Consider the following 15,379-nt stretch of genomic DNA (forward strand, 5'->3'; position numbering starts at 1 on the left):
TATTACAGATACAGTTGGTGTCCAAAGAAATTAGATGGGAGTCAGCACAACCTTGCACCAGCATGGCCTTTTGATTTTTTTTTAGTTCTGACAAGTCAGTGTCTGTGGTCATTGAAATTAATTAAAAGCACAATTAAAACATGGATGTTGTGAGTATATGTGAAATTCTTCTTGATACAACAGTAACTGCAGCAGAAAAGCCTGACGCCTGATAAAGACTTGAGAGTGAGTGAATGAGTGAGTGAGGGAGTGACTGAGGTAAGCAAGTAACGTATGAAGATAAAGTAGGTAAGCTAAGTGAGTAAAGTGAGTAGGTAAGGTAGGTTAGTAAAGCAAGAAGGTAAGTAAAGTAAGTAGGTATGGTAGGTTAGTAAAGTCAGTGAATAAAATAAGATAGGTTAGTAAAGTAAGTAGGTAAGCTAAGTGAGTAAAGTAAGTAGGTGAGGTAGGTTAGTAAAGCAAGAAGGTAAGTAAAGTAAGTAGGTATGGTAGGTTAGTAAAGTCTGAATAAAATAAGATAGGTTAGTAAAGTAAATAGGTAAGGTAAGTGAGTAAAGTAAGTAGGTATGGTAGGTTAGTAAAGTAAGATGGTAAGTTCGTAGGTATGGTAGATTAATAAAGTCAGTGAATAAAGTAAGATAGGTTAGTAAAGTAAGTAGGTAAGGTAGGTTTGTAAAGTAAGATGGTAGGTATGGTAGGTTAGTAAAGTCAGTGAATAAAGTAAGATAGGTTAGTAAAGTAAGTAGGTAAGGTAAGGTAGGTTTGTAAAGTAAGATGGTAGGTTAGTAAAGTCAGTGAATAAAGTAAGATAGGTTAGTAAAGTAAATAGGTAAGGTAAATGAGTAAAGTAAGTAGGTATGGTAGGTTAGTAAAGTCAGTGAATAAAGTAAGCAGGTAAGATAGGTTAATAAAGTAAGTAGGTAAGGCAAGTGAGCAAAGTAAGTTGGTAAAGTAAATAGGTTTGGTAGGTTAGTAAAGTCAGCGAATAAAGTAAGATAGGTTAGTAAAGTAAATAGGTAAGGTAAGTGAGTAAAGTAAGTAGGTATGGTAGGTTAGTAAAGTAAGATGGTAATTCGTAGGTATGGTAGGTTAGTAAAGTCAGTGAATAAAGTAAGATAGGTTAGTAAAGTAAATAGGTAAGGTAAGTGAGTAAAGTAAGTAGATATGGTAGGTTAGTAAAGTCTGAGTAAAGTAAGTAGGTAAGGTAAGTAGGCAAGGTAGGTTAGTAAATTAAGATGGTAAGTTCGTAGGTATGGTAGGTTAGTAAAGTAAGATGGTAAGTTCGTAGGTATGGTAGGTTAGTAAAGTAGGTGAATAAAGTAAGATGGTTTAGTAAAGTAAATAGGTAAGGTAAGTGAGTAAAGTAAGTAGGTATGGTAGGTTAGTAAAGTAAGTAGGTAAGGTAAGTGAGTAAAGTAAGTAGGTAAGGTAGGTTAGTAAAGTAAGATGGTAAGTTTGTAGATATGGGGGGTTAGTAAAGTCAGTGAATAAAGTAAGATAGGTTAGTAAAGTAAATATGTAAGGTAAGTGAGTAAAGTAAGTAGGTAAGATAGGTTAGTAAAGTAAGTAGGTAAGGTAAGTGAGTAAAGTAAAGTAAGTAGGTAAGGTAGGTTTGTAAAGTAAGATGGTAGGTTTGTAGGTATGGTAGGTTAGTAAAGTCAGTTAATAAAGTAAGATAGGTTAGTAAAGTAAATACGTAAGGTAAGTGAGTAAAGTAAGTAGGCATGGTAGGTTAGTAAAGTCAGTGAATAAAGTAAGTAGGTAAGATAGGTTAATAAAGTAAGTAGGTAAGGCAAGTGAGCAAAGTAAGTTGGTAAAGTAAGTAAGTAAAGTCAGTAAGTAAAGTAAATAGGTTTGGTAGGTTAGTAAAATCAGTGAATAAAGTAAAATAGGTTAGTAAAGTAAATAGGTAAGGTAAGTGAGTAAAGTAAGTAGATAAGGTAGGTTAGTAAAGTAAGATGGTAAGTTCGTAGGCATGGTAGGTTAGTAAAGTCAGTGAATAAAGTAAGATAGGTTAGTAAAGTAAATAGGTAAGGTAAGTGAGTAAAGTACGTAGGTATTGTTGGTTAGTAAAGTAAGATGGTAAGTTCATAGGTATGGTAGGTTAGTAAAGTCAGTGAATAAAGTAAGATAGGTTAGTAAAGTAAATAGGTAAGGTAAGTGAGTAAAGTAAGTAGGTATGGTAGGTTAGTAAAGTCTGAATAAAGTAAGTAGGTAAGGTAGGTTAGTAAAGTAAGATGGTAAGTTCGTAGGTATGGTAGGTTAGTAAAATCAGTGAATAAAGTAAGATAGGTTAGTAAAGTAAATAGGTAAGGTAAGTGAGTAAAGTAAGTAGATAAGGTAGGTTAGTAAAGTAAGATGGTAAGTTCGTAGGTATGGTAGGTTAGTAAAGTCAGTGAATAAAGTAAGATAGGTTAGTAAAGTAAATAGGTAAGGTAAGTGAGTAAAGTAAGTAGGTATGGTTGGTTAGTAAAGTCAGTGACTAAAGTAAGTAGGTATGGTAGGTTAGTAAAGTCAGTGAGTAAAGTAAGTAGGTTTGGTAGGTGAGTAAAGTAAGTAGGTATGGTAGGTTAGTAAAGTCAGTGAATAAAGTAAGATAGGTTAGTAAAGTAAATAGGTAAGGTCAGTGAATAAAGTAAGTAGGTAAGATAGGTTAGTAAAGTAAGTAGGTAAGGCAAGTGAGTAAAGTAAGTAGGTAAGGTCCTGAAACATCCCATAGTTAAGCTGCTATAGGCTTAGACTGCTGGGAGACCTCATCTGTCACACCTTTCCTCACTTTGCTCTCTTTGTCCCCCTGTTTAATTTCTCAATTGATTTTATGTACATGTGACATTATTGTGGTTATTAACCCTGTTCCAACAGATATCCTTTGAATGGCGTTATGGTGTGTCTCCCCCCCCCCCCCCCCTCTTTTCCCTCTTTTCTCTCTTTTCTGTCTTCTCAAACCCCAGCTGGTCGAGGCGGATGGCCACCCTTCCTGAGTCTGGTTCTGTCTGAGGTTTCTTCCTGTTAAAAGGGAGTCGTTCCTTTCCACAGTCGCCACAGGCCCGCTCAGGACGGGAGATTGGACTGAAGACAAGTTTTGGTACAATCTGTTGGTTTCCTTAGCTAGGATATTATTTTTTTAATTGGCTCTATATGAATTAATTGGATTATGATTACAATGAATTGAATTCCAATTGGCTTGAATTGGACTATATTACTTAAGTGCCTTGAGATGACAATTGTTGTCATCTGGCGCTATATAAATAACATTGAATTGAATTGAATTAAGGTAAGTGTGTAAAGTAGGTTGGTAGGTTAATAAAGTAAGTAGGTATGGTAGTTTATTTAGTAAAGTTTGTTTTTAGTTTCATGTTTAAGAAACACACACACACAAATGGATAAAAAAAACATGTCTGTTTAATAGGTGCAGTGGGTCTGAGCTTGTGTGTTTGTGCGTCTGTGTGTCTGTATGTCTCTGTCTCTCTCTGGGTATTTATGGGGGTGGGAAGGTTTATTTGTTTTGTCATTGTTGTTTTTAGCCTCTGTTAGGCACTTTGTGTTGCTTTTTAAGTATGAAAGCCGCCATATAAATACAATTTGATTTGATAATCAGCCTCTGAGCAAACACTTCAGCATCCTTACATAGTTGTTTTGTTTGTTTTCTTTACTGTTGTTCAGATACATTTCCAATCAAACTTTTTGTTTCTTTGTAGCTTTTTTTCTTTGTGGTTGTTTTGATTCATTTATCAATCAATCCTTCTGTTGTCGTTTTGTTGGTTGTAATTCAGTTATTTTGTATCTTTGTAGTTGGTAGGAACCATGTTGCTTCCCTCTGAGGTTTTAAAGCATTTTATTGTCCTTCTGTAGTTATCTTGAGGTTTTCTACATTCCTCTGTCATTGCAGATGTTATAATTGGCTTTGATCTTAGACATTATAAATTCATATTCTGTATTTTCCTAAATAACCTATGTTCCTAGCTGGTACTTTTCCACTTTGCTCATACTGCACAACAGATGACCTTAAATGGTCCAAGACCTTAGAAGGACATAAACAACTGGGTCAGACAAAACATCTCTATTAGGGCAGATAGGTCTGGTACATTAGATCCATGCCTAAAACAGCACTCACACATACACACACATTGTTAATCACATCCAAAGAACACAACAAGGACAGCAGCTGGCCTGATCACGCCACTCAAAACTGGCCAATTATACTCTGACAAGTGTGAATACAACTTCTGTGAGATAAAGCTGAATATAAATATGACATGGTTCCGGATAACGGGGCTCGGCCTGACGGATTTCCTGCGGGAGCTCTGGCACTCCAAGTCCAGCGCTGCAATATACTCTACTTGTGACCACTAATAAATACTGTTTTAATAAACGATTTCTCCAGCTTGTTCTTGGGCTTCCAATGAAAAAATCGGGCTAACACAGAGAACCATATTGTTGTTGTTTGGAAGCCTTTTTTATCCTTTTGTGATAATTTGAGTAATATTGTGTCCCCCTGTAGTTATTAGAACAATCCTTTGTCCTTTGGTAGTTGTTTAGAGCCATTTGGGTCATTTTTGTAGCTGTTTTGAGGTATTTTGCATCCCTCTGTAGTTGTTGTCGCTTTGTGGTTGTTTTGAAACATTTGATATGCTTTTGTAGTACTTTAAAGCCATATTTTGTCCCTCAGTAATTATTTTCAAGTCATTCTGAGTCCTGTTGTAGTTGATTTAGATAATTTTGCATCATTTTGGGTCATTTTAAATAATTCCCTGTCAGTTGTGAGTCATTAAGCAATGCTCTGTTGGTTACGTATTCATCTTTCTATAAACTATTTTATAATACTCTGTGGGAATTTATTGGGTATCTCTACTGTTGGGAGCATCTTTACATCCCTCTTTAGCTGTTTCTAAGCATTTTTGGATACAATTTTTATCCTTCTGGGGGCTTATGTGTATACACTCATCAGCTACTTTATTAGGTACAGCTGTTCAATTGCTTGTTAACACAAATAGCCAATCAGCCAATCGCATGACCGCAACTCAATGCATTAAGGCATTTAGAGATGGTCAAGACAATTTGCTGAAGTTCACACTGAGCAACAGAATGGGTAAGAAAGGGGATTTAATGTGGCATGGTTATTGGTGCCAGACAGGCTGGTCTGAGTATTTCAGAAACTGCTGATCTACTGGGATTTTCACGCACAACCATCTCAAGGGTTTACAGAGAATGGTCCGAGAAAGAGAAAATATCCAGTGAGCGGCAGTTGTGTGGACGAAAATGCCTTGTTGATGTGAGAGGTCAGAGGAGAATGGGCAGACTGGTTCCAGATGATAGGATGGCAACAGTAACTCATTACTGATTGGAAAAACATTGCCTGGTCTGATGAGTCGCGACTTCAGTCGCAGTCGAATTAGTGACGGAACAGAAATTAAATTTCCGCTAGTTCTGGGTACAGAGTTAAGGTTAACTGAAATTTAACACAAAATTAGCTTTTTAGGCAAAATTAACGTGTACACTACGTGCACTCTACCGTTAACGCGTTAGAAAGTGTGCATGTTAATTTTTTATCATATATATATATATATATATCGGCAGATTCGCACCATAGATGTGCAGCTGATGAATCTGCAGCAACTGCGTGATGCTATCATGTCAATATGGACCAAAGTTTCTGAGGAATGTTTCCAACAGCTTGTTGAAAGTATGCCACAAAGAATTAAGGCAGTTCTGGAGGAAAGAGGGGGTCCAACCTTTTACTAGCAAGGTGTACCTAATAAAGCGGCCGGTGAGTGTACATTCTGTAGTTATTTAGTCATTGTAGTTCTATATATTTTTTCGACTTTATGCAGTAGTATATTTGGCATATCTTGGGTAGATTAGTTATATACTGTGTAGTTATTGCTTTTCCACATCCTTCTTTGAACTTTTAGAAACATTTAGTCTTTTTGTAGGGTTTGACTGACTATTCCATTTATACTTCTCTGAGCAATCAAGTTTGTGAGGCTCATGTTCTGATAATAATACAAAAGTTAAGAAATCTACACATACTGTAATCTAAAAGCTCACAGACTTCTCTTTGGTTGTGTACGTCCATAACTGACATTTAGTGCACGAGAAGCAGCTATAAAAAGTAGAATCACTTGATTTTACTTTCCTGTAACTCATTAATTAAAATAAATATGATTCAGACATGTTTTTTTTCTTTTTAATCTTTATTCTTAGAATTCCCTTAGTTCACATTGGAAAAAAAAATGAGGTACTGTGTCTAAATGACAAAGAAAAATTAGCCTTAAAATCATGAGAATACAATCAGATAAAGAAAAAGAAACACATTTAGATGCATGATTAGAAATAAACAGGAAGCAAGTGTGGGGACACAACACCCTGTTATTATCCTATGAAGAGTCAGAAGTCACTCGGAGGATAAGCGGTTGTATTTTTCTGTACAGATCTGAGGCTTGTTGATTGTTTAAGAACAGACAGCAACGAGAGCGTTTCTCGAGCAACGAGTGGAAACAGCTGTCCTCGTTTCCTTTGTGACTGCTGAGTCGAGACAGATGAGAACAACATTGTAGAAATGCAAACTAACTACATGAGCTACCAGAAGATTCCACCACATTGGTTTCACCTATCAAAATGAGTAGTCACAAAGGATGAAAACATCTTTCAGGAGCATCTGGTTTCACTGCCCTGTGCTGCGTTAAAATATCCTTCAGTCAATGGAGGAATCAGTCTTAACTTTATGATACGTGTGAACCAAAACTTCAGTCTTCAAACCAATACAAAAAAAAGGAAAGACACTCTGCACCTTTTTTTTTTAACCAAGCAAACAAGCTCTGCATTCATGTTTTCATTCTCACATGCTTTTAGGAACATCAGCTGTAATGAGCTATACATTTACACCAACAACTACATCATCCAAGACCTACAGGGAAATAAATAGTGTCATTTCAACAGTAACCTTTCACACCTACACACCTCGAGACTCAGCTGTTACTGTCGAGGGCTCATTAGATGTGTAATGTGGGGGCCTGTGTGAGGGGAGTCCAGAAAGGAGCAGCTACATGAAAGGTGGTGGTGTTGGTGGTGGTGCTGACGTGGGGTGTCCTCTTTACGCCTCCAGCTCAAAGCCCATGCCGACTTTGTGTCCGCCGGCATTGAAGTTCTTCCCATCGATGAGGGCCGAGAGGGTGACCTTAACACCTGCAGAGACACAAGAACCACCACGAATCACACAAGAACCACCACGAATCACTCAAGAACCACCACGAATCACACAAGAACCACCACGAATCACACAAGAACCGCCACGAATCACACAAGAACCGCCACGAATCACACAAGAACCACCACGAATCACACTAGAACCACCACGAATCACACAAGAACCAACACGAATTAAAGAACCACCATGAATCACACAAGAACCACCACGAATCAAAGAACCTCCATGAATCACACAAGTGTGTATGGATGCAACTTAAGTCTCTTTTCCTGTCTTAAAGAGGTGAAGAAATACTTTGTTTTTAGGGCCTGAACTACATAGGTTCAAAGCATCTTAAGCTAATTTACCAACTGATTTTCAGTCCACTTCTTGTGTCATTTGGCATAGCTCAGCCTTTTCTCCCTGTTTCCCTTCCTTAAGAATGGCTTCTTGACAGCCACCCTTCCATGGAGACCATTTCTGATGAGGCTTGGGACAACAGTAGATGGATCAGCTGAAGGTCCAGATGCATCTCTCAGGTCCTGTGTCAGGTCTTTGCTGGAGTTTTTTCCTCTTTCTTAAGGACATCACTTTCAGATACTGTTCATCTGCTGTAGATAGTTTTTTAGGCCTGACACTTTTGTCCTCCACTTGTCCAGTTTCCTCAAATGTTTTCAGGACACACTGCACACCATGCTGAGATATGCCAAGTTTTCAGATAATAGCTCTTTGGGAATCACCTTGTTGCTGCAAAAATCATATTTTCTGTCTGTAAAACTGTGTTATCTTTGGTGTTTTTCATAGATGCAACTAAAAAAATGGGAACAAATGATGTGTCTTTGTGACAGGCTGCAAGTCACAAGGTGCCTAAAGATCCAGTTTAAAATGGCTTCTTTGCTAAGTTGTCTGTTATGTGTCGACACAACACTGGTTCATCCCTTGAGTTAGGAGCCTTTTTTCTGCTTGAACGATTCATAGGTCAGAGTTAAGTGGCTTAACAAAGAAAAAAGGTCCAAAGACTGGACTGAAAATTAGTGAAAAAGCAGAAAATGTCCAAAGAACTATTGTTCAAATATGTGTGGAGGTGAGAGCAGCACCGCCTACCTGGCCGCAGGCTCTGTGTGTAGCCGATTCCAATCAGACTGGCATTGTTCACTTTGGCCTGCGGGGAAATGTAAAAAGACATGAAACAACAGCAGAGAATTTGTATTAACATCAGCGCTCAAACGCTAAAAGGAGAAACAGCAGCACTCACAGACAGAGAGGCGTCTTTGTCCAGCTTGTATTTGGCAGCGATGCCGAAGCGGGTGTTGTTGCTGCCGGCGGTCCATGCCAGAGTGACCGCCGTCTCCAGCTCGTCGTTCACCTTCTGGTAGATGGAGCCGCCGAACTCGGTCCCGTCGTTACTGGGGGGAAAAAAGCAGACGCTCGTTCAGAGATGCTGCCTCAGCTCCAGAAGCATCGAATCTCCAGTGAAACACTCACACATTGGTGTGCAGCTGAAAGTCTCCGGCCTTGTAGCCGAGGGCGAAGTTGTTCTGGGCCAGTTTGGATTTGGCAGTATCAAAAGCCATCTGGTACCCGGCCAGCCAGCCTTCATAGCCCAACACGGCGGCCGCGTGGATGATGGGACCCTCGAAGTCGACGTCGCAGCCGAGGTTCACATAGTCACACTTGTAGCCGGTCTTCAGCTTGCCGCTTTTCTTACTGATAGACAAAAATTAAAACAATTCCCACAGTTTAAAGCCAACTATAAAGTAATTATACATCTGTAGATGACTCCATATAGCATTAAATATTTCATTTAAAAATGACTTCCTTTATTCGCCTGAAATGATCCGGTTCATTTACTTTTTAAATTTTTTGTCCTTATGATGTAAACTTTATGTCTCATTCATTCAAAAACGAGCTTTAAAAGAGTTTATTATGCCAGAAAAAAGTCTCACCCTGTGTTCGGTACAAACGACGTATCCAAGGCAACCTTCAGTCCCTGAGCGAGCTGCAGGCCGAGAAAAACTTTGGGTTAACAAAGATTTAAACCGGTCGGCCACTCACACGATGAAATGTTGGACCCACACACCTGGTCCTCCACAGTGACCTCGGTAGCCAGCGTGTTGTCTGTGTTCCACTTCTGGTTGACGCTCAGGCCGAGCTCCTTCATCTTGTATTTGGTCTCCAGGCTGCCGGCCGCCTTCCCCGTGTCTGTGTTACTGGAGCCGGACGTGTTGAACTCCTGCAGAGCCACCAAATCAGAGAAGTGTTTGTTATTGATGGAAAAAGACTCGACGACAACCGAGATCAGATCGAACTGTTTACAAAAAGAAAACCAGGACAATCCATGGCGTTCAACAGCGAACATTTCAAAGCCAAAGCAAGAAAGCCCCGAACGTTATGTCATGCAGGACAAAAAGAGCATGAGAGATGGACAAGAAGAGGACAAAAAAACGAAAAGATGAACATTAAAACAACTCTCTGAAGTTTTCAGAGTCAGAATGAAATCTAGGAGAATCTCACGAAGGCCGTGGCGCGTGCCGTAGATCTCAGTCGTTTGGTTTAAGGTGGTCATAAAACTCAGTTCAGGCTGTTTTAAGGCGGTCTTTTTCACATCGAAATCATCAAATAGTGTCGTTCAGTGACTCGTTCTGCATTTTCAACCGACACATGAACTGTGACGGTAACCATGGCGATGAGATAAAACGACGTACGGTTCAGTTGGACCGAACAGAAGGAGGAGCAGCTAACAGCATTATGGAAAGAGCAGGAATGTTTCATCAGCACTTAAAAACGCATCTGTGGCTAAAAGTTACTCATTGGTTGAGTTTCCACCAGGTGCATGATGGGAAATAATCTCAGAAAAAGCCAGTTGTGGTCTTTAAAATAGTGACCCTGTCAGATCTGGAGTCTTTAGATGTGAGAGGGTGTCAAGAGCCTTATAGAAACCTTTGTTGTCTGCATTTTAAAGCTTCAGTGAAAATAATGCAGATAGTTTAATTACTGAGAACAAACAGGGAACGTCTGATAGAATTTACTAAAGCACAGAGTAGAAGCAGGAAATAAAAGCAGCTTCGTCCTCAGGATTCAGTCCCACTTTGGACTCTAGATGTGACTCATATGATGTGTGCAAAGTTTGCAAAGCGAAGGTCAAAAACTCGAGGACAAATGTGCAAATGTCTTTGCTCACATCAAAGAAGTTGAGCAAGTTGAACGTTCGGCTGCTGACCGTTTAACAGCAGAATGTCAAAAGAACTCAAAGAGTTCGGACAAAACAGCTGTGAAGGTTTAAGAAACAACTTCTCTGTTTCTGGAACACTGGAATGCAGTATTGGGGATCCGCAGGGTACTGCTTTGGCTCCTTTTCTTTTCACCCTGTACACATCGGACTTCAGGTACAGCTCAGAGTCAGGTACAACTTCTCTGTTTATCAGAAAGAAGACGCAGAAAGTGATCCGATGAGTCCAGAGTGATGGCAACATGAGGTCAGCTGACCACGTGAACGCACGTCCAACTGGCTGATTCCAGGGTGAAGATTCATCAGGCGCAAACCTTTGAAGAGTTGTTCTGGAAACAAGAGTCTTGATTTTTTCACGTGGGAACCTCCAACTCGCTGAGAATCTTTGGGATGTGCTCGAGAAGTGACTAAAACTAAAGCTGGTCCAAAAAATCTTAGAATAAGTAACGTTTTGTTTTTCATCCGGCAGTTTGAGTAGAAGCTCAACCCGAACCTCCATCATCCATTTTATCTTTGCAGAAATGAGTCACTTTTTTTCTCTAATTTTCTCTAATTCGACACTTTAAAGAACAAATATTTAACAAATGAGGAATGCAGCCGTAAACTACAACTCAAAGACATTTAAAAAGAAGATGCGTGTCCTTCATGCTGTGATGAATGATCATAACGAAGACGAGAAAACAACATAAGCAGAGGATGGGGTGGATGAAGAAGACAGAAACTGACGGAGAATCAGCTCTGTCTCGACACAGGCGGGCCGAGCGGTCGGCTCGGACGCCGATCTTACCATCTACGTTAGAGCGCGAGCGGTCCAAGGCGGCAGCATGGAGACAGAGCAGTGGTTAGGAGAGGCGGCAGAGAGATACACGGGCCACAGACACGTGGACCCATCGTGTTTCTCTACAACTGAGAGCAGCTCAAACAAAGGGGGTCGACATCAGCGGCGCTCGTCAACCTGGAAATCTTAAAGCTCCGAGTTACAGCAGGGGTGCAGTTAAAGGGGAACTCCGGGATTTTTAAACCTAGACCTTATTTCTGGCATGAAATACGTTTATCTACTCACCGAGAACAGTTTGGCGAAAGTCAGCGTCCTTCGGGAGCTATTTAGATAACTCACGATCGGCGTATATCCATATAACTGAGTGACGGGGGCAGGGACTAGGCCAAACTGTTCTCGGTGAGTAGATAAACGTATTTCATGTCAGAAATAAGGTCTAGGTTTAAAAATCCCGGAGTTCCTCTTTAAAGGAGGGCCAGGCGTATAATCTGAGATTACAGCTGAGGGGGGTGCAAACAGAGCAGAAAGAAAGGAAAAAGGGTTCTCACCACTCCACTCTGAGACTTGGTCTTCAGGTCCAGCTTCACCAGACCGAAACCTGTTGGAATCACAACAGATGTTAAATATGTGTGAAGAACCCAGAGAACATCGCATCAGCCTAACCTTTTCCAGTTTGGATCAAACAAACAGTAGATCTGAATTTTATCGACTCAGTTCTCACACAAGATCAGCAGTTTAACAGTAAAACCTGAACAAAGACTCATATTCACAGCTTCCCCGGAGGGTAATTAAGATAAATGACTCCTTTACAGCCCCTCCCTGTAAAGGACCCCAACATGCAACACCGTTTAAATTCTCAGGTGGCTCCGCAGAACCGAACAAACCGGATGAGCGTAATCTGGATCAGTCGGTTAATCTCGAGATGCTTAAAATCCCTGATGTCAGACGATGAAACAGCGACCCGACGCTGCAGCTGATCACTGATCATCCCATGATCATTTTCCTCAAGTTCAAAAAGATGTTGCCAAGATATTCAGTTCCTCATCACAGAGGGCAAAAAGGAGAAGAAAACTAAAACATCTGACAATAAAAAACAAGGTAACGTTGTTCTATTTTACCCAAAAAAACGTCAAAATTCTAATGTCTCTTAGGGACGAAGCCGCAAAGAAACGAGCAATAACTTCTTTTTTCTGTTTTTCAAATGTTTTAATGTCACAACATTGACTGGATGTCGACCTCGCCTCGCAGTTCATGAACTTTTATCCCGTCTCTCCTTGGAAACACGATGAATGTGCAACTCTGGTTGCCCTGAGCGAGTTTAAAGAAGTCTGCTCCAGCCTATTGAACATTATCTGTGCTGTGGATAAGAGACCCGTGCTTTTTCACAGTGAAACACCAGAGCTGAACAGGCTTTGAGTCTCTAGCAGTTAATAATTGACTAAAGCAGCACTCACCATAGCCCTTGCTGAAGATGTCCTTGGCGGCCTTGCCGAGGTCTGAGTACGATGGAGGGACAGCCATTGTGCTGGAAGAGATGAGCTGTGAGTTTAAACCAGACTTTACGTGTAACTGAGGGAGAACTGAACAAAAACTAACACAGACATGTTTTATTATCAACTCGCCAAAACCATTACATTTGAGTAAATAATGTTACATCCTGCAGATTATTTCAGGAAAATCTGAGTTTTCCTATTGTTTCACAGCGTAAAATATCACAGTGGTTATCGCTGTTGCCTCACAGGAAGAAGATTTCTGGTTCGATGTCGCATGTTCTCACTCTGATTTCCTCCTACAGTCCAAAAACATGCATGTTAGAATAAGCAGTGACTCTGAACTGGCTGCATCTGTGTGTTGGTGTTGGGATGTGGACCCCGCCTCTAACTCCAGGCCTTCAAAGACCTCAAAAAGGATGAAGTGGGTATGGAAAATGAAAGACAAGCGAGTCAGAACGCTGTGTAATCTGACTACAGCACATCTATGTTGAAATGTTGAACTGACACGATACAATCTGCAGCCCGGAATTTGGCAGTTTAAACTGTCGAAATAAAGCTGCAACAACCACAGATGATGATGGTGAAACTAACGCGGCAGTGGTGTCTGTCTGTGATTGAAACAATGCAAAAGTTCAAAGACTCAACAGCTGAAGGACCCAGCAGGAGAAACCAGCTGTTCCTTGGGAGGCTGCAGGGATGCTGATGCTAACGGGCTTTGAATCCTGACTGGATTTGAAGTAAAATATCTCAACTATTGGATGTTTAATCCTGGTTGTACTCACTGTATGAATGCATATGTGTGAGCAGCTGGTTTGGACAGAATGAACATCACTACATGACAGGATTTTCTGCTCTTACTAAATGGTTGCTGCATCTCAGATGAGGGACAAAGGACAGCAGATGGGCCGGTGAAAGGTGGGGGGGGTTTATGTTAGCTAACTAGCACATAATTTAAGCTAGTTAACGCTCGTAGCGGTGAAACCTTCCTTTAAAAAGACACACATCCTACAGCTAGTTAGGCAGACATCCAGTTGATGAATCTGCGGCTAATGTTGCGGTTTTAAACCACTGCACTAAAACACGGATACCCATCATCCAGGGATTACGCTGCGCATTACAAGGCTCAGCATCATTACATAATGGTTAGCTAAATCGCTAAAAGATATCTCGAAATAAAGTTAACCTTGGAGATAAACGCTTTGGTCAATAATTACACATTTACAATAAAGCTCAGCGGTGTGTTTGATATTTATCAGAGTTGTAAAAGCTCCTCACCGGTGCGGCAAAGGTGTTTGAAAGGGGAGTGTGCAAAGGCTGGAGCGTCCCTGGCGTGGTGCTGCTGAGCGGACTGACAGCTAGCCTAGTTTAGCGCTGCCTGTGACGAATGCAGGGCACAATGAAGGAGACCTACGATTGCGCATGCGCGATACCAAAGATCCAAACGTACAAAGAGTCAACGCAAGAACAAGAGATTAATCCCACATTTACTGTCCGAGTTTTAATAAAATAAACGTTTAAAAAATATATTCAGATACAAATATTCATCTACAATCTTTTCAAAGGAAATAGAATAATATCAGAAACAAGATAAACAAAACATACACTCAAAAAGACACAAAAATGACAATTAAAAAGAAGGACATATGATAGAATAGAATAGAAAAATACCTTATTCATCCCCCAATGGGGGAAATTCAAATTTGTCAAGTAGCTCAAAAAAATACAATGATTTACAAATTTACAGTGATTGTATTTTAGACAACAACAACAACTAATAATAATAATAATAATAATAATAAAAATTTACCAAATAAATAAATTTGAGAAGAACATGTCAGCAGTCACTGTTAAAAAGCCTTATGGCAGTGGGGACAAAGGACCTCCTGAACCTCTCAGTCCTGAAGCTCAGTGAGATGAGCCTCTTCCTGCAGCTGCTCCTCTGTCCTGCCAGGATGCTGTGGAGAGGATGTTTATTATTCTCCAAAACAGAATACAATTTCCTCCTCATCTGTTGCTCCACCACAGCACTGAAAGGGTCTAGCTTTCTGCCTACCACAGAACTGGCCTTTTTCGCTAGTTTGTCCAGGCGCCTACAGTTTTTGCCTGTAGTACAACTCCCCCAGCAGACAACAGCATAGAAGAGTGCATTATCAATGATAGAGTGATAAAACATGTATATCATATCACTACAGACATCGAAGGACCTGAGCCGTCTCAGGAAGAAGAGACGTCTCTGGCCCTTCCTGCACACTGCTTCTATGTTGGCAGAACACTCCAGTTTATTATCCAGCAACACCCCCAGGTATTTGCAGGTCTGAACAGTATCTATCTCCCCTCCATCAATGCGGACTGACTGGTATTGAGTTTTAGGTCTCCTGAAGTCCACCACCAGCTCTTTGGTCTTGGTAGTGTTCAGGAGCAAAAAGTTATTTTTGGATATATCATCAGAATACCTCTGTATGTGGCAGGACTCTGAGTTGTACCTGAAGTCTGATGTGTGCAGGGTGAAAAGAAAAGGAGCCAAAACAGTACCCTGCGGAGCCCCAATACTGCATTCCAGTGTTCCAGAAACACATCTCCCCATCCCGACATACTGTGGTCTGGCAGCCAGATAGTCTATAATCCATGATGTCAAGGAGGGGGCCACACCCATACGTAGAAGCTTATCTTTCAGTATGGGAGGCCGTATGGTG

The 15,379-nt window shown here is 40.6% G+C and overlaps 1 protein-coding gene across 1 annotated transcript; it reads right to left on the bottom strand.

The window, feature by feature from the left end:
* Positions 1-6,809: 6,809 nt before the first annotated feature.
* Positions 6,810-14,086, bottom strand: LOC140276894 (non-selective voltage-gated ion channel VDAC2). The gene is made up of 9 exons (XM_072371743.1): positions 13,962-14,086; positions 12,648-12,718; positions 11,742-11,791; positions 9,267-9,419; positions 9,133-9,185; positions 8,672-8,893; positions 8,442-8,592; positions 8,291-8,348; positions 6,810-7,185 (listed from the first exon to the last, which is right to left on the bottom strand). Exons 2-9 carry the CDS (start codon positions 12,712-12,714, stop codon positions 7,094-7,096), a joined length of 846 nt encoding a protein of 281 aa, XP_072227844.1. The 5' UTR covers positions 12,715-12,718; positions 13,962-14,086; the 3' UTR covers positions 6,810-7,093.
* Positions 14,087-15,379: the final 1,293 nt, after the last annotated feature.

Source organism: Leuresthes tenuis, unplaced genomic scaffold, assembly GCF_036924035.1.
Source record: "Leuresthes tenuis unplaced genomic scaffold, fLeuTen1.0.hap1 SCAF_19, whole genome shotgun sequence".
In the NCBI taxonomy this organism is placed as follows: Eukaryota; Metazoa; Chordata; class Actinopteri; order Atheriniformes; family Atherinopsidae; genus Leuresthes; species Leuresthes tenuis.